The sequence below is a fragment of the Ylistrum balloti genome, unplaced genomic scaffold (assembly GCF_031769215.1).
Source record: "Ylistrum balloti isolate Yb309-2 unplaced genomic scaffold, AGI_CSIRO_Ybal_v1 Utg369876, whole genome shotgun sequence".
Taxonomy (NCBI): Eukaryota; Metazoa; Mollusca; class Bivalvia; order Pectinida; family Pectinidae; genus Ylistrum; species Ylistrum balloti.
In genome coordinates, this window is record NW_026782016.1 from 1,957,385 (window position 1) to 1,978,294 (window position 20,910).

Sequence of the window (20,910 nt, forward strand, 5' to 3'; positions counted from 1 at the left end):
AAATGCGTTCTGCGGTGTAGAATACCCCAGTGGCAGAGTTCATCATGACGTGTCCATTTTCATTCATTAGATTGACTGTTCGTTAATGAAATAAGGACAGATTTGATCCTTATGAAGACTTGTAAGGCCTGTATTAACATGTACAGGTGACAAACATACGAGACAAGATAAAGGTTGTTGTCAGGTACTGACAAATAATGAGAATTAGCCTTCAGTGGCAGAGATGAGCATGTCTTTTGAACAAATTGATTTGATGTCCTAGCTAATGTCATTTTAGTATAAATACTGTTTCTTATTACAGGGTATATTTATTTTTACTTTCATGTAAAGATCAAAGTTGCTATATCTGTTTATCATTTTAATATTGTCCTGATAAGTTCTCGCTGTGAATGCTTTATTACCTCGACCAGGAAATGTATGTAGAACTGCCAAATTACCCAAATGTCCATCCTTTACCCTCAATGTTCTGTTGCTTTTTTAACTAGACAAGGTTTTATCAGAATATTCAGTACACTTAAGAAAACTGGTTTTTAAGTGTTTAAGGATTCATGGTCAAGTTTATGTTTTTTTCCTTTAAATCGGTTCATGTAACATTCCTGAAACAGCTAGACATGTTTTGTATACTGGCTGTGATTCGTATAGATGATCTCAGTAATTCCTAATTATAATCCATTTTTTTCTTTTCATTACATGAGTGTATATGGCAATATTTAATTTATTTACTGAAGGTCTAATATGGCATTGAATATTTAATCCTGTTATCTATTAAGGAGATATGCCACATGTACGTTTATCACGGTTTGTTTAAAAAGTTCCAACAGGATTGTTTAAGACAAAATTGATTTCTGTGTAAACTAGTCCCCATCATTTTACTTTAAAAAAGAAAATTCACAACTTTCACACAACCCTTTAGCTCTCTTATTCATTTTCATCAAATCCATTGCTCAACACAGGATAAAAATGTCCTTTACACAGCATTTTATCGAGTCATTCTAAAAATTCATGCAATTATTTTCAGTTGTGCTCAATATCTCATAAAATGTCATCAGTTGATTATTATACCTGCTTAACACCACGAGGAGATAACACTATAGCTATTCCATACATACATTTCTAGGCAGTGAAAACATGTCCAGAAATATCCGGTGATTCGTTATGTCATGTATAACAATTTGTTTGAATTAATTTTTTTAAGAAATGTTTCAAAATAATTATGATTGTTTTTACCCTTTAGTTTGTCCTACATAGCCTAACATACATAATTTTTAAGTTTGGTGGAAAATATTCTCTCTTGAAATAAGAAACAATCAGAGTACTGTAATGGTGTTTATGAGAACATCCTGTATTATTCCTTCATGTCTTTTTTTTTTATTATCTTATAAATCATGTCAAAATTGGTTTCCTTATTATTGAAATTTAACCTAAGTATTTGAATCTCATCTGAGTTCATATCGTCCTGTTGTGTGAACTGAAGCTAATCTATTCTATTGTATGTATTAATGTCATTCTGTCCTCTTGTATGTACAGATGTCATTCCGTCCTGTTGTATGTACAGATGTTATTCTGTCCTGTTGTATGTACAGATGTCATTCTGTCCTGTTGTATGTACAGATGCCATTCCGTCCTGTTGTATGTACAGATGTCATTCTGTCCTCTTGTATGTACAGATGTCATTCTGTCCTGTTGTATGTACAGATGTCATTCTGTCCTGTTGTATGTACAGATGTCATTCTGTCCTGTTGTATGTACAGATGTCATTCTGTCCTCTTGTATGTACAGATGTCATTCTGTCCTGTTGTATGTACAGATGTCATTCTGTCCTGTTGTATGTACAGATGTCATTCTGTCCTGTTGTATGTACAGATGCCATTCTGTCCTATTGTATGTACAGATGTCATTCTGTCCTGTTGTATGTGCAGATGTCATTCCGTCCTGTTGTATGTACAAATGTCATTCCGTCCTGTTGTATGTACAGATGCCATTCTGTCCTGTTGTATGTACAGATGTCATTCTGTCCTGTTGTATGTACAGATGTCATTCTGTCCTGTTGTATGTACAGATGTCATACTGTCCTCTTGTATGTACAGATGTCATTCTGTCCTCTTGTATGTACAGATGTCATTCTGTCCTCTTGTATGTACAGATGTCATTCTGTCCTCTTGTATGTACAGATGTCATTCTGTCCTCTTGTATGTACAGATGTCATTCTGTCCTGTTGTATGTACAGATGTCATTCTGTCCTCTTGTATGTACAGATGTCATTCCGTCCTCTTGTATGTACAGATGTCATTCTGTCCTCTTGTATGTACAGATGTCATTCTGTCCTCTTGTATGTACAGATGTCATTCCGTCCTGTTGTATATACAGATGTCATTCTGTCCTGTTGTCCTGTTGTATGTACAGATGTCATTCTGTCCTGTTGTATGTATAGATGTTATTTCGTCCTCTTGTATGTACAGATGTCATTCTGTCCTCTTGTATGTACAGATGTCATTCTGTCCTCTTGTATGTACAGATGTCATTCTGTCCTCTTGTCTGTACAGATGTCATTCCGTCCTGTTGTATGTACATATGTCATTCTGTCCTGTTGTCCTGTTGTATGTACAGATGTCATTCTGTCCTGTTGTATGTACATATGTCATTCTGTCCTGTTGTCCTGTTGTATGTATAGATGTCATTCTGTCCTGTTGTATGTACATATGTCATTCTGTCCTGTTGTCCTGTTGTATGTATAGATGTCATTCTGTCCTCTTGTATGTACAGATGTTATTCCGTCCTCTTGTATGTACAGATGTCATTCCGTCCTGTTGTATGTACATATGTCATTCTGTCCTGTTGTCCTGTTGTATGTACAAATGTCATTCTGTCCTGTTGTATGTACATATGTCATTCTGTCCTGTTGTCCTGTTGTATGTATAGATGTCATTCTGTTCTCTTGTATGTACAGATGTCATTCTGTCCTCTTGTATGTACAGATGTCATTCTGTCCTGTTGTATGTACAGATGTTATTCTGTCCTGTTGTATGTACAGATGTCACCTTGTATGTACAGATGTCATTCTGTCCTGTTGTATGTACAGATGTTTTTTGTTGTAGTACAGATGTCATGTCCTGTTGTATGTACAGAACTGTTGTATGTACAGATGTCAATATACAGATGTGTATGTACAGATGTCATTCTAACCTTTTCATTCTGTCCTGTTGTATGTAAAGAAATTTTACTTCTTGAACCAGGAAACATTTCCTAAATTTTGTCGAAAGTTTACAGGAAATTTTGTCCATTTCTGTTAGTGTAGAATTGCTGAGAGTAAGAAAGGTGTGCAGAAAATATCTTCCTGTGTGTATGATAGGTTTATTTCTCCTGCAATAAGACCACCTTTGCATTTCAATCTGATTCAATCAGGTTACAACTAACTATAATAGAAATTTTTCCAAAAGTTTATGTCGGCTGTCATTGATGAAGCAGAGGACACTTACTTTTCCAGAACACCTGGATCGAATCTCGCTGTAAATCTTTCTTTTGTTTATGGTTTTATTTGATTCGATTTTTGGTTATAAATATGTTGACATGTTGGTATTTCTTTCTTTCTTTTTTTCCCCAAAAAATTAGGTTTGAAAAAATATTAAGAAAACCTAGGTTGTTGTATTTGACATTATTGAGCTGATATCATGCCTAGCTGTGTGAGAGAATTAATATCTTCAGGTAAACACCCACTTTTACAAATTGTACCTTGTTTGAAAACCTCCTTTGTGGAATTTCTCTCCACCTCTGCATGAAAAAAGGTTGTTTTTCATGGCAGTTTTGTTTGTAAAGGAGAGGAGTTTTATATATCTCAAGGAAATCTACATTTGTAAGGTGTAGTCTTCATATTCATATTTTCATAAAAGAGTGATTCCTGGAAACATGGTAGTTAAGGAACCTGAAACAGATGATAGCATGTAATATCTACCTCCTTAATCAGTGTTAAAGTAACATTTTGTTCATGTAGCTGTTCGGCTAAGAAAGTTCAACTGTTTTGAAATCTTAACATTAGATTTGTGACAGCCAAGTTTGGCAAGCTTTCATATATTGTTTAAGATTCTGTTTGATAATTTTGTAGGGTTATATTGTGTTTTAAAAATTATTCCAAAATTATTTCTATTTTTTATAATGTTTGCTTTTTATGTTTTCCATTCTCTTTATATAAATCACATTCCATTTTATTTCTATTGTAGTAAGCAGCTAGAATCAAATTGATATTTAGTTTCTCAAAGAACTATTGATTTTATAAAGGAATAGAATTTTACCTGGATTATCTTAGTCATAACAATGCTTCTTATACCATGCATCAAAAATGTTGTTCAAGTATCATTTTATCTTTTGAAAGAATTTATTACATTTTGAAGAAATTTAGATAAGTTAATTTCATAATGGTTTTCATTTTCATGTCTAAATAATACATAGAAAATATGTGGATGACTGATATCAAAAGTGTGATGAATGATTATGCATAATAACATAAAACTAATATGATGAAAAAGCCAAATAAAATCTCCATTTGAATAATCAAATGTTTCTTCTCTTTTCTTTTCAAGCAAAACCTGAATAAGAATGAATGTGCGTAGAAGTTGGTTGGTTGGTTGGTTAGATTTTCTGTATACAGAACACAAGTATTTGTACAAGTGGCATTCATAGACAGATATTTGTTTCATACAGTTGGCCTTCAAACACAGATTTTTTTCCATACAGGTGGCGTTCATAGACAGCTATTTGTGTCATACAGGTGGCCTTTGGGCAAAGTCCTTCTTCTGCCATTGCCAAAATACATTTTAAACATTTTAAAAACCTAGATTTTGATCACTAGTTTGAGCTGATTCTATCTTGTCTGTAGATTTACCTGGACTTTTAACAACATGCGCTCTATAATGTATTTCATTTTCTACAGTGAAATATAAGGTTTAATGGTGAAAATGTGATATTTTCATGAGGTGAAAATAATAAGTTTTCATGTTCATTCATTTTTGACCACTCAGATCACAGTATAAGGAGTATCAATTCTCTCAGAGTGAATTGCTGCCTTCAGAGACGACAACTCTGGTTGCCAAGTGAAATGGTAGGAAATTTACCTAACTGTAAATCATAAGTATTTCATGTGTTGTTTTTACTTACTTTAAGTTAAGTTATTTGAATATCTGCATCATAAATGAGAAATATATGTCCACAAGAGTAATTATAACAGACAATAGAGATCAGATATCAAAAGTGGCAAAATCAAATTGACACTAATGAAAGGTGTGTAGAAAATGTAATTAACAGAATACTGTTTCTAGCTGAATGAAAGTTATATTTCATCATGGGGCGCAAACTTTAATTTGATATCTCTCATGAAAGTACACTACTAGGGGTTAGTGTGGTTTAATCTACATTTTCATGTAGAGCTAAGGCTGTGTGTGAATTTAGTCTACACTTTTCTGTAGAGCTAAGGCTGTATGTGAATATAGTCTACACTTTTCTGTAGAGCTAAGGATATGAGTTTGGTCTACATATTTATGTAAAGCTAAGGCTGTGTGTGAGTGTAGCTACACTTTTCTGTAGAGCTAATGTAAAATACTAGCTGCAATATACCACTCGGCTAGAGAGAACTTTTCTCTTTAGCTCGATTGGTTGAGCGTCAGACTAGTACGCCAGGGGTCCTGGGTTCGATTCCTAGCAGAGGCATTGAAATAAATAATGACCTCTGTAACATTGGCGCCCATGTAGGGACCCGGGAATTGTACTTAGCCATGCCCCACCAGCATCGCTGTAACCCCTGGAAACTCGAGGACAAGTTATTTCCTGGAGGGGGAGTGTGTAACCCTGGTAAAATACTAGCCGCAAAATACCACTCAGCTAGAGAGAACTTCTCTTTAGCTCGATTGGTTGAGCATCAGACTAGTACGCCAGGGGTCCCAGGTTCGATTCCTAGCGGAGGCATTGAAATAAATAATGACCTCTGTTACACTAAGAATATGAGTGAGTTTGGTCTACATATCTATGTAAAGCTAAGGCGGTGTGTGAGTGTAGCTACACTTTTCTGTAGAGCTAAGGCTGTGTGTGAGTGTAGCCTACACTTTTCTGAAGAGCTAAGGATATGTATGAGTGTACCTACACTTTTCTGTAGGGCTAAGGCAGTGTGTGAATATAGTCTTCACTTTTCTGTAGAGCTAAGGATATGAGTGAGTGTAGCCTACACTTTTCTGTAGAGCTAAGGATATGAGTGAGTTTGGTCTACATATTTATGCTGAGCTAAGGATATGAGTGCGTTTGGTCTACATATTTATGCTGAGCTAAGGATATGAGTGCGTTTGGTCTACATATTTATGCTGAACTAAGGATATGAGTGAGTTTGGTCTACATATTTATGCTGAGCTAAGGATATGAGTGCGTTTGGTCTACATATTTATGCTGAGCTAAGGATATGAGTGCGTTTGGTCTACATATTTATGCTGAACTAAGGATATGAGTGAGTTTGGTCTACATATTTATGCGGAGCTATGGATGTTCCACTATTTCCAATTAATACACCACTAAGTATACAAAACAAAACAAAATCTACAAAATTTCAGCTGTTTGATTTTATTTCTATCCAACTTCACACGTAACCCTTTCAGTCACTATACATTGATGTTTCATGGACATCCTAGACAAGTTCTCATCTCACTCAAACATCTAGTACATCCCTTATTTAGGACAAGTTGTCCATCTCATCTCACTCAAATCTCACCTAATCTCCATTTCTAACAAGTTCTCCAGTAAGTCTCATTCTACATAACGATTTGTACCAGCCAAAGTAACTATACCAACATCAAATAGGAGAAGATACAGTCACAAACATTTACATGGACACCTGTACACTCATACATATCACTCATTGGTATTTTATACACATATCCACAAATTTGAAAAGAAGAATATCACATCTTCTGAAATTGCTGTCTGTGTCTACCAGCCACGAAGGCATTAGAGTACACTTATTACCATGACTTGCCTCATGATGTCTGAGTAACATTGTCATGTTAATCAGTTAGTTCAAAAGGAAGTGACACAGGAGTAAAGATATGCTCTACTGTGATTGGTCAAAAATATAAAGATAAAAATATTGTGAGATGATTATAAACAGACCAATAATGAGAGTGTCTTTGTTGTCAGATAGATTTACCCGAAATTTTATCTCAGAATAATCAAAATAACCACCTGAAAAGTACAAATTATCATGATTCAGGTAAAAATAAATAATATTTTGATGATAAAATGATCACATGATTGATGAGTTGTTCAATGTTATGATCGAGAAACTGTAGTGATGGCCACTGATCATTTGTACCCAACAATATGTGGAGTATAACTTAAACATGTTCTCTAGCACTAAAATACTGTCAGCTGTGTAACATCTGATATCAGACGGGTACATTTTTTAAGGGCAACACCTGACCTTTCATCGCAGCAGAAAATGTTTCTGTAATGAGTATCTGGTTGGTGACCTTGAGCCATCCAGACAAAGTAACTAAGACACGTCGATATCAAAATGATGATCATATATTCATCCCAACTTTCCTAAAATCACTGTAGGAATTCATCTATATCAAAGCCATCATTGGATTGGTCTTCCCCCTGTTCTGCTCCCTCCTGGTCGGCGTCACTTTCCTCAGACTCCGAGACCTGCAGGTCCATATTAATATCGTTACCCTCTTTGTTTTCCATCACATGTTGAGCAGCAGCCTCGCTGGCAAGAGCACTATGCATGAAGAAGTCGGAGGGGTCAAAGCTATTTTCATCAACATCCTGAGGAGGTGGGGCCAGGTAAGACTGGGCAGTACCATCATAGTATTGTTGCCCATCCCCATATGTCTGCATGTCCATGCTTGTGTCGCCTTCCTCTTCACTATCACTTTGCTTACCTAAAAAACAATGGTAAACACCATATAATGTACATGTAAAGTTAATTTCTTACAGTAAACATCACTGCCGAAACCTCAAACTGGGTAAAAGTTGACAGTACACCACTACTACATTAAACACCTCTTGGTTTTACAACAGAATTCTTTGAATTATTTTGATACTGGATCAAATTAAAACAAATGTTATAACTTTCCACTGCAGCAAATAACATCCAAAGAATCCATGTTCTATATTAATAAATCCATGTCTTTTACAATCAGTTTAGTCTTTCAACAATTTTTCTGAATCACAATCTTTATATTGGTAAATTATAACCACAAAAAAAGGACAATCTCCACTGTCTTTTGTTACACCCTTAACCCACCTATCACTTGGTCCTCATTGTCGGAATTTTCAGGTGTAAGTTGTAGGTCCTGTGCCAATGACTCGTCCACCTCACCTGTGGTGTTCATCACCTAGGCAACAAGTAGTAAGCAGGTAATCAATTCCATTTAATTCAGTAAAATTCAATAGAGACATTAAAACATTCAAAAGAAAAACTAACCATGAAAATCAATATTATCAGAAATGTTTCGTTAAGTTACTATCACATTATAGATAAACTAAACTGGTCTATCTACATGAAAAGATTTCTGATATACATGTTGAACATTACTCTCCTATCTAACCAATCATCTATATGAAACTGTTTCAATAAACAATCTAGTATTATGCACACCTTGTATCAATTCCAGTAAAATTTAGTGATTAAGAAGTGAAGAAAGGTAGTAGCTGTGAAGATAGATTATGTATTGGAAACCAAAATGAAATCTAGAAAAAGAACCGATTAACTTCAGCAGTAATGTACCTGGTCCGATGTTTGGTCACTGCTCTGCTGACTAAAGCTCATGTCCACAGCATTATCTTCATCTCCTTCAACATCGCCTTCTTCATCTCCCTCCACATCTACAAACTCGGAGTCATACTCCTCTGGCACTGCCTACAATATAGCAGTAACATTATAAACCGTTTCTTCCACCAGTAGAATGCTATCTACAGTGCCTATTGAATTAGCAGAGGTCAGATTCTTAAACAAACAGCCCCAGACTTGATTAGTGCAAAATACAGCCCAGATTAACATAGGTCATTTTGTAAAATAACTGAAAGAAAATCTCACTGATATACCTAACAATGCCATGGACACTGGTGAGATCATAAATGACCAGAGCAATAAAAAAATGAACAGAATTTCCAGTAGATTCTTGACATTATGTATCAACTCCTGAAAAAGACTTTAACCTAAGATTTTTTATTCAAACCTAATTTTACAAGTATTCTGACCTTCCATACTTCAAAGAAAATATTATTGAACTTGGTGGTCGTATCAAAACTATAGTTATAAGATATTGTCATGTATAAACTCCCTCATCATCATTCTGACAAGTAGAAAAAAACAGCACGAAAATACCAACATGCAAACATAGTCCAAACTTAGATTCAAGAAAACTAGGAAAAATGTGAACAAAAACAAGATTAACACTAAGACTTCTGAAAAGTAAACACAAATAAGAATAGCTTCTCCTAAAGCTAGGTTTTCAGGCTGTTTATATAAACAAGCTAAGTAAGACAGAAAATTGTATCAATGCTTGAAAAAATATTTAAATACTGAACAGTCTTACCCCTCCAGACATGCCAGAGTCGTCTCCCGCCCAGCGTTTTGATGGACTGCTATTGTCCTCTGCTATGGTGATGTTTTCTCTTGATGTCCCCAAACTGTTCCCCTCATCCATACTCTCATTGTCCATACCTACAAACCAGTGAAGGTATTTCTCAATAACCTAAACCAATGAGTTTAGATAAATGTGTTAGAATCAGCTATTTGTTTATCATCCTTAAGATGCACATTAGTAAGTAAAGAATGAGAGATGTGAGTCTGACAAATCAGACTAGCAGCTATTGACTGTACCACTTGTAATCACTGTGGAGTTATACAGACTTATAGAGTAGGGTTAGAGAAAACGAGAGAGAAATAAAGGGGGAAGGAGGAAATGATGAGGCTAAGAGGAAATGGAGAGGACAAGAGAAAATGGAGAGGACAAGAGGAAATGGAGAGGGAAGATAGAAATGGAGAGGACAAGAGGAAATGGAGAGGGAAGATGGAAATGTAGAGGGATGGCAAAAATGGAGAGGGTAGGAGAGGGTAGGAGAAAATGGAGGGAAAAAGGGTATGGAGAAGGTAGGAGGAAATGGATAGAAAGAGAGCACGGAGAACATATTAGGAAATGGATGGAAAGAGAGTATGGAGAAGGTAGGAGAAAATAGATGGAAAGAGAGTATGGAGAAGGTAGGAGAAAATAGATGGAAAGAGAGTATGGAGAAGGTAGGAGAAAATAGTTGGAAAGAGAGTATGGAGAAGGTAGTAGGAAATGGATGGAAAGAGAGTATGGAGAAGGTAGGAGAAAATAGATGGAAAGAGAGTATGGAGAAGGTAGTTGGTAATGAAAAGGGAAGAAGAAAGTGGAGTGAGTAGGAGCAAAGGATGAGAGTAGAAGAGGGTTGAAGGAAAATTGTGTGAAGTGGAACAGTTTAAGATAGGAGGGGAATCAAAAGGTTAGAAAACCTACCCAACAGGCTGTAGTCATCAGGATTGGCTGATGTGCCTGTCATGATACTGTCAGTCTCCACAGCCTCTAAAGCAGCTTCCTGAGCAGCTCGAATATCAGCCTCCAGCTGGATCAGGTGCTCTTCATTCTATAAAAGTGAGAAGTAGTAATGAACTCACAGTACAATGTATGAAAACAATATTGCACTGGAACCGATATGGCCTATATTATAGTTTTCTAAATGACCATTATCACATACACTGATAGAACATTTATCAATACTTATCTCTCTGCTGTCTACTTAATATGTTAACAAATTTCTCACTTCTTGTAACTGTGACCTACATCATGTAGAAAGTTTGAAAACAGTCAATAGTTTTGCACAAGTATAGCTGGCCCCTTAAAGTGAATGCGCCCAATATTCAACAGGCCAGCCTTGGTTCCGACCTGTATCTGTTGATTTCTTTTCAGGATTCAACCCTCAGCACATGAAAGCGGCTTAAGAAACCTTTCAACAGCCTGCTTACAGTCATCCTGTTTCTATGACATACAGTAATGAGTTACTCTACCTGAGCCAGTGCCTGTTTACAGATATCCACCATTCTGAAGGCAGTTTCTGTAAGTGGGCTGTCTTTTCCGTTGTATTTGCTGCAGTTGATTGGTATGAGATCACAATCTTCCAAGAATGATTCCCGTGTCTGGTACTTGTGAGCTTGGACTTTCTGGAAGACAAAAAGGACATAAATATATATATATATATAAATATACATGATTTTATTGCAAATATGAATATATGATGAATGACTTTCTTGAAAATCACTTGTGATAGGAACAAAGTTTAAAATTTCTATGTGCTGAACCAAAACATGTAAAGCTAAATACTTTTTGTTTATACATTCATTTACACTTTGCAAATTAGAAGGATAGCATTGCCATGGCTACAAGGTAAACATGATACATATCAAAAACTTTGGTGTTTTGTTCAGCTTTATTCTCCTTTCCTGGTAACCAACACAAAGTACATTTTCATATCAAAAACTTCGGTGTTTTGTTCAGCTTTATTCTCCTTTCCTGGTAACCAACACAAAGTACATTTTCCATTTTTCTCCTCTATCAACTTTCCCCCATTTAAATAACTCAGAAATACATGTATCAGTGTTTCACTTACCACTGTTGATATCAAGTTTTTTTAAAGAAACAACACTTTAATTGGTCTAGCCTAAATATGAATGATTCAAAAGTTTGAACTTTTTAATCTTTTACATAATTTGACCTTTTTTTTTTTTTATTTTACCTTGAGGAGTGTTCCGAGGTCCATTGGATGTGGAATGACTTCATAGTAATCCTTAACAAACTTCTTATTCACAGGAGCATGGAATGGCCAGGACTAAACAAAACGAGACGTCACAGCTCAGTACAACAATAACTGGGTGTTATGATTCAAATCATATCAAAATCAATGCAATTCTATACAAGAATTCAAACTTTTGATAAATAAGTGTTAATTTCAGCTCTATCATATGTGAACAGCAATGTATAAAGAGAAAGAGAAAATTGCAGTCAGTAAAACACAAGATGAAATTCAGTATTAGCAAATTTCCCCATAAATATTCCCAAACTTGAAGTCAGAATTGTGTCTGGTGTGTTTGCATTTTATAAATTACGTATCAAACAACAAACTTACATTTTCTACTGCCTTCATCTGAGCGATGATATTTTCGAGGATGAAAGTGAATGCCACTTGGTCATTGTCGTCCAGTAGAGGATTGATGGCCTTTTCGAGCCTCATCAATTTGTCCTCTTTCTGAAAAGGAAAAATAAAACACTACATAGATACACACACCATAACAAAATATACCATGTACATCATAACATATTTACAAATACATCACAATATGTAATAAGGAGTGACTAGACATTTTACAACCTTTCATTTGCTGAGTTTGAACCAAATACACATCTACTCTGAACCAAATACACATTAACTCTGAACCAGATATTTGTCAAGTATGAACCAGAAACACATCAACTTTGAACCAGATAAATGTCAACTATGAACCAAACACGCATCAACTCTGAACAAGATATACATCATCTTTGAACCAGATACACGTCAACTATTAACAAGATACACATCCACTCATATTGAGGAATTTTAGTGTTATCACCTACCTCAGCAAATCGCTTCAGACACAGGTTCAGCAACTGTTGGGCAGTCAACGTCAAAGCACTTTTCGCACCTGAGAAAAAAAATGGATAAGATTTTAGGTATGGATTGTATTTTATCCAGATAAACTACTTCATAAATTATTAACTTAGGTGTACGATTACATATCAAATAACTGAATGTTGATTAAAATTTTTCATTCTAGCTATACAATGTATATGTCTCCAAATATCATAAAATTTCTTTTATAAGAAGGTAGTAATGTATTTTTGGTTGTAGAAAAGTAGTTTATCAGTAAATAAGAATAATTACAATCACTTATCAGTATTTATATTTTAACATTAAGAATCTCAATCATGTCTAGCCAGCTTTTAAATCCTGCAATAGTCAGTTTTCTTACTTGTCCCTGGTCTGAGGCTGCTCTAGTGCTCTTAAATCACTTTGGGACTTTAATCCAATTAAACTTCCTTTTAATCACACGGGAGTCTAGTTAGTTTTCTTCTTGGACTAGCCTATATAGCTCAAGAGTCTTGTCTAGTCTGTTCTTAAGAGTTATTTTTCCTACTTGGCCTCTTTTAAATGGCTTAGGAGGCCAGCTTGCAAGTTAAAGTTCAGTTTAATATCAATGTATATCACTAACCCTATCGTTGCCACAGAGTGTGCAGCAACTCACCAAGAAGATAGAGGACTGCTTAAGTGTTTGTCTCCACACAAGGGAATGACACTCACCATTATACATTTTGTCTCTACACAAGGGAATGACACCATTACACATTTTGTCTGTACACAAGTGAATGAAACTCACCATTACACATTTTGTCTCTACACAAGTGAATGACACTCACCATTATACATTTTGTCTCTACACAAGTGAATGACACTCACCATTATACATTTTGTCTCTACACAAGCTAACGACACTCACCATTATACATTTTGTCTCTACACAAGTGAATGACACTCACCATTATACATTTTGTCTCTACACAAGTGAATGACACTCACCATTATACATTTTGTCTCTACACAAGTGAATGACACTCACCATTATACATTTTGTCTCTACACAAGTGAATGACACTCACCATTATACATTTTGTCTCTACACAAGTGAATGACACTCACCATTATACATTTTGTCTGTACACATGTGAATGACACTCACCATTATACATTTTGTCTCTACACAAGTGAATGACACTCACCATTATACATTTTGTCTCTACACAAGTGAATGACACTCACCATTATACATTTTGTCTCTACACAAGTGAATGACACTCACCATTATACATTACACTACACAAGTGAATGACACTCACCATTATACATTTTGTCTCTACACAAGTGAATGACACTCACCATTATACATTTTGTCTCTACACAAGTGAATGACACTCACCATTATACATTTTGTCTGTACACATGTGAATGACACTCACCATTACACATTTTGTCTCTACACAAGTGAATGACACTCACTATTATACATTTTGTCTCTACACAAGTGAATGACACTCACTATTATACATTTTGTCTCTACACAAGTGAATGACACTCACCATTATACATTTTGTCTGTACACATGTGAATGACACTCACCATTATACATTTTGTCTACACTACACAAGTGAATGACACTCACCATTATACACTACACAGTGAATGACACTCACCATTATACATTTTGTCTCTAGACAAGTGAATGACACTCACCATTATACATTTTGTCTCCACACAAGTGAATGACACTCACCATTATACATTTTGTCTCTACACAAGTGAATGACACTCACCATTATACATTTTGTCTCTACACAAGTGAATGACACTCACCATTATACATTTTGTCTCTACACAAGTGAATGACACTCACCATTACACATTTTGTCTGTACACATGTGAATGACACTCACTATTATACATTTTGTCTCTACACATGTGAATGACACTCACCATTATACATTTTGTCTCTTACTCACCTGTACACATGTGAATGACACTCACCATTATACATTTTGTCTCTACACAAGTGAATGACACTCACCATTATACATTTTGTCTCTACACAAGTGAATGACACTCACCATTATACATTTTGTCTGTACACATGTGAATGACACTCACCATTATACATTTTGTCTCTACACAAGTGAATGACACTCACTATTATACATTTTGTCTCTACACAAGCTAACGACACTCACCATTATACATTTTGTCTCTACACAAGTGAATGACACTCACCATTATACATTTTGTCTCTACACAAGCTAACGACACTCACCATTATACATTTTGTCTCTACACAAGGGAATGACACTCACCATTATACATTTTGTCTCTACACAAGTGAATGACACTCACCATTATACATTTTGTCTCTACACAAGTGAATGACACTCACCATTATACATTTTGTCTCTACACAAGTGAATGACACTCACCATTATACATTTTGAATGACACTCTACACACAGTGAATGACACTCACCATTATACATTTTGTCTACACAAGTGAATACACACATTTTGTCTCTACACAAGTGAATGACACTCACCATTATACATTTTGTCTCTACACAAGTGAATGACACTCACCATTATACATTTTGTCTGTACACATGTGAATGACACTCACCATTATACATTTTGTCTCTACACAAGTGAATGACACTCACCATTATACATTTTGTCTCTACACAAGTGAATGACACTCACCATTATACATTTTGTCTCTAGACAAGTGAATGACACTCACCATTATACATTTTGTCTCTAGACAAGTGAATGACACTCACCATTATACATTTTGTCTCCACACAAGTGAATGACACTCACCATTATACATTTTGTCTCTACACAAGTGAATGACACTCACCATTATACATTTTGTCTCCACACAAGTGAATGACACTCACCATTATACATTTTGTCTGTACACATGTGAATGACACTCACCATTATACATTTTGTCTGTACACATGTGAATGACACTCACCATTACACATTTTGTCTCTACACAAGTGAATGACACTCACCATTATACATTTTGTCTCTACACAAGTGAATGACACTCACCATTATACATTTTGTCTCTACACAAGCTAACAACACTCACCATTATACATTTTGTCTCTACACAAGTGAATGCCACTCACCATTATACATTTTGTCTCCACACAAGTGAATGACACTCACCTTTACACATTTTGTCTCTACAGAAGGGAATGACACTCACCATTATACATTTTGCTGTTTTCAAGAATCTGGTTAACATCTATGAGGAATGTCTCTCTGGATGTGTATTTTTTGTTTCTGAGACCCTAAAAATGAAAGCAAAACACAATTCTATAGTTCAATTACATCTATACTCATTCGTTAAAACAATTCTAGTAATAACATTGACAAATTTCTGCAAATAAGAATGGTGACAATGACCTTTGAACTTTTAAACAAACTCATACTAGGTATTCCCATATTTGTCTCTATCAATTTTGATCAGGGTGGGATGGATATGAATATCCAATTAAAATACTAATGTCAAACAGGATCAATTTCAAATAATGATGTCAAACAAATATTTCTAAATATGACACAACAAAGCATTCAAAAACAGAACAAACCTTCCACAACATCTCCACACAGCCTGATGTTATTGTTGAATTTTTAGTCTACTTTTTCTATTGCTTACCTCTCTGATGGTCTGCAGATCCATTGGAATTTTAACAACCCTATAGTAGTCTGGTACCTCTTTAGTACTGACAGGGAATAGAAACGGCTGTGCCTGTATACACAAAAGTGGTGCTATCACAATATACACAATACATCACAACATGAAGAGAGCAGATACAGACAAATCCCCTACACCCTACCCCGATCAGGACACAAACACAAAGTTATTGATATTAACACATCATTCCTCGAAAAAATAAGTACATTATTTTTTAAATCAAGATAAATTTTCATCACCTTTGTCCTGTTTTTTTTTATTTCTTTATATTATAATGAACAAGGATGGATAAAAATCTGAACTTATCAAAGACATCTTATTTATTTATAATTATTCATTTTGCTTTCTTCACAGTAACCACTGAACTTCTCTGGCTTGAAATTTGAAGTTCTGTCATGTAACACAACTGATGCCCTAATCAAACAAATCTGAAGAAGACAACACATAACACATATAGTACATAACCTAACACGCCTCCTTAAACTCCTCTAAAGGTCAACTCTTTCATGGTGGACTTTTTATCATCTCTTTTCACCCAATTCTGATAGCTATGCTGTGATAATGTAGGGTCTATAACTACAGGTTAGATGTGATGAAGACAAATACTTACATTTGGCAGATCTCTCATCTCATTAAGTACACTCTCTAACACAGTAGATAGGGTTACTATAGGATCAGTGCGTCTTCGATTTGATGTCTGCTTAGGCTTCTGAAATTAAAATTCCAGACATTCAAAAAATACCTTAAACCACAGAGATACACAAAGTGAAAATCTTCATAGAAATCTTCCAAACCAGATGTTAATTTTCTACCTCTAACTACAACATTGTTTCTTTATTTGTTTAAACATCAGAAACAAAAATCATTTGATACCAAATAACAAGCTCAGTGACCTTCATCAAAGCATGTTTTGTAATTTGAGTTATTATTCCAAAATGAGTGTACACTGTTTTCCCCTTACATTACTTCAATGACAATTTTAAATGGTGATACCTTCAAGTAATCACAATGTATGACGGATCCAACGCGTTTCTTTTTCTCTGGTTTGAAAGCCTGCTTTGGGAACTTGAGCAAGAGGGACTTTCTCTTCACTTGTTCGGCACTAAAATAAAGATTTTCATGAACAATTATCAGGGGTACTTTTGTTTTAATGCATTAAAATTCAGGATAACTTCTATTCAAAATGAAAATTGTGAAAAACTGAAGTACAGTCTGAGGAAACAGTACATTGTACCAGTATTAAATTATCTAAATATATCCTTACTATAGTGTACTAATGTCAAACATTGAAGCTAAATCAATGTGCGATAGGCTGACCGCTACCCAAGAATCTCTGGAACCATCATAAATGGGGTATTTAAAACATCCATGTTTAAATATATCAACATCTATGATACCATTTATTTTCAAATTTCGACAAAATTGAAATTTAAACTCGCCAAACTTGCAGAATTTAACTCTACATGTGCTACTTCTGAAAACAAATTAATAAAATATCCAATCATTGAATTAAAACAATTTTGACATAGAAGTTCTTACTGCTCCACAAGGTTCTTAGAAAACTTGATTTTAGTGCCCTCCACGTTAATGAGATCGTTGTCCACCAGGAGATTCTTTTCCTCTTCTTCTTCCTCTTCTTGCGTCATGGCCACCTGAACAGGGGCCACATTACCCACTTTGTTGTAGTTTGGACATTCTTTATTGGTCCTCATGTGACCAATCTGTCCACATGCACCACACTTTAACTGTCAACAGTAAAATACCAATAATGAGCTATGTCTTACCAAAGAGGTCCATTTGCCTATAGGATCACTCATTAAAACTGTCAAAAGAAAAATTATGTCAGTTTGTCATTTTGGTGTACAGATCATTGTCAGAAAGACACATCTGAAAACATTTACAAAAATATGTTTAAATCTATGAAAAAAAAAGTTCTATGGTAAGATTTTCTGGCAAGATCAAAAGTACATAAAATGAAAAATATGATGTTTTTTACCTTTAGGTACTTCATAATGTCTAAGAGACATTTTTTGAAAATACTCGAAAAATTGATCATATCACTATTTTTGAAGTCTAACATGTGAACCAAATCATTCTTACCAATACTTTAATTTGCAGAAGTTCAATCATTCTTTATTCCTATATAAAACTGAAAGCTTGAAGGAATCCATTTTGAATCAAGAAAATAGCAGAAATGCTACATATCCCTAATGAGTCTTCACAATGAATCTGACTGCATTTATTTGGCTTCAGGGAAGAAGTCAAAATCATGAACATTTTACATAAACAACAACAAAAACAGATGCCAACAGGTAAAAATACATATAAGGATTTATATAACATCACCAATATACATTTTTATACCAAGTAAAACATTCATAGTGGTTAAGACTACAAAAAAAGACTAACGCAGCATTAAATTTTTTTTCATGGTTACACATCAGACCTCTTAGGAAGTAATATGGTCAAACAGCGTCAACAAAAACAACCTTATATCTTCTTGAGTATGGAAAGAACACTTACAACAACTTTATCTAATAAACTAACCAAAGAACTTTAAAATGACCTTAAGCAGAGATCTATGATGGATCAAAAGAGCTATCAAGCAATTAGCCCATGCTTGGTAATATCACGGCTGTTCATTAGCATTACCAACAAATGCTATTTCACTATTCTGAGTGTCAGTCCCCGGGTTTATTGTCTGATCAGTGGTTATTTACCTTGCTGGCTTTGATAGAGATTGGTTCTTGCTTTTTCTTTTTCTTTATGGGGGGTGGAGCAAATTTCTCTCTTTCTTCGTTTCTCTTTATCCTCCTCAGACGCTCTTGTAGTCTGAAATAGAAACAATAAAATGTTTTATTGTAGCTTTGATAAAAATTTTAAACAGGAAGAAGTTCCTAGGAAATGAATGCCTCCTCTTTTGCTCTTTTTGAAAATAATTCATGTAATAGAGATCTTGTCCTTAACATTTCGTCCTTAAATACGAAAAAAAAAATTACATACAAAAGTTGTTTGCTTTTTCAGCAAATGTAACCTTAGGGCCCCAACATGTACCACTAAATATCATCCTAATACCTATCCTACAAGGAATTTTCAAAAACAAATTCTATTCTAACTGAACTGTTTAATCTCTTCACTTTTTTAGTTCATCTGTGTTAAATAAATCATGATATAATTACTCTGGTTGTTGCTTCAGAAAATGGATATGAAAGAGAATTTTTAATCAAAATGAAAGTCCAGATATTAACAGAGGATATATGAATCACAATCCAAAAATGTTAAGACCATGCTATTTCTATCCCCAATGTGCGCTGGTCTTGTATTATACAAACCTTCTTTTCTCTCTCCTCATATCCTCCTTCATAGAATCATCCATAGCGGCAAAATTTTTACTGGAAAGAAAAACAAGAAGAATGTGCTCATATACATCTTTAGAAATACCCCCATCTTGTGGTCTAAGGCACATGTGATTTCATTGAATATCTTATACAAAGCTTTCAAGATAAACAGTGTTTCTCAACGACTAAGAGATGTGTGAACTGTTCAAGCTTCTAGATAATTGACAGACATGTAGGATATTTAGGATTTTTATTAAGGCGAGATGTAGTCGATTCTAAGTGACCTACATAAATGACGGGTCCTTTTTCTCCCGAATCCTAACATAAGTGTCAATCACAGCTGGCTTTAACACCCATTCTGTCCTCGTGTATTCCTTTCCTTCATCATTTCTAAATGTTCTAGTAATCTTCAATTTGCGACCAGCCTGAAAAATCAGGAAAGCATTAAACTGGGGTAATGTCTCCATATGTATTGTCAATTACTTTCTATGTAGCACACAAACATTATATTATAACATTTTATATATATGTATATGATAGAACATTTTAATACTCTTCATCATGCAATATTTGAAGCTGTTAACATATTCAACAACTTTAGAAAGGAAAAGTAGAAAATGTTAAAAAATATTCAACAACTAAATTACAATTTAAATATGAACTCTGAGTGAAAAAATGATGATTTCCTGCTGGAAATACTTTTAAAGACACGTCCTAAGCATACTGGCTATTATTATTCTGGATGTCATATGTATTTAAATATATTTAAAGTAATGGAATCCTAATCCTTCCTACAAAAAGCTGTTTGTAATGGAGACATCTCACAACAGTATGTCCAGCATATACATATATCAATATTAGGAACACTGAATAAAACTTTTGAGATTTACAGTACCAGGGGTAAAAATAATGCAGGTGATGATGTAAGTCTGATGTACATGATGGCCATGATGTTATAATTCTATAAAGATGTATTAAATACAGGTTGACAAACATCCACTACAACACAGGTTAATAGTACTGAGGCCACTACACACCATGATGGCCGTGATGTTACAATTCTATAAAAATACAGGTTAATAGTACTGAGGCCACTACACACCATGATGGCTGTGATGTTACAATTCTATAAAAATACAGGTTAATAGTACTGAGGCCACTACACACCATGTT

At 34.8% G+C, this 20,910-nt stretch overlaps 1 protein-coding gene across 1 annotated transcript in view; it reads right to left on the bottom strand.

Annotated features, from left to right (window-relative positions):
* Nucleotides 1–6,573: 6,573 nt before the first annotated feature.
* LOC132546153 (transcription initiation factor TFIID subunit 1-like) overlaps nt 6,574–20,910 on the bottom strand; it is a 33,213-nt gene continuing 18,876 nt past the window's right edge. Inside the window, 17 exon segments of the mRNA XM_060209859.1 lie at nt 6,574–7,916; nt 8,282–8,372; nt 8,765–8,896; nt 9,576–9,703; nt 10,521–10,647; nt 11,069–11,221; nt 11,794–11,886; nt 12,184–12,303; nt 12,672–12,739; nt 15,908–15,992; nt 16,361–16,453; nt 17,010–17,108; nt 17,393–17,501; nt 17,939–18,144; nt 19,120–19,231; nt 19,732–19,791; nt 20,026–20,162. Of these exon segments, the coding sequence (XP_060065842.1) occupies nt 7,579–7,916; nt 8,282–8,372; nt 8,765–8,896; nt 9,576–9,703; nt 10,521–10,647; nt 11,069–11,221; nt 11,794–11,886; nt 12,184–12,303; nt 12,672–12,739; nt 15,908–15,992; nt 16,361–16,453; nt 17,010–17,108; nt 17,393–17,501; nt 17,939–18,144; nt 19,120–19,231; nt 19,732–19,791; nt 20,026–20,162 (2,151 nt within the window). The 3' untranslated portion in view covers nt 6,574–7,578.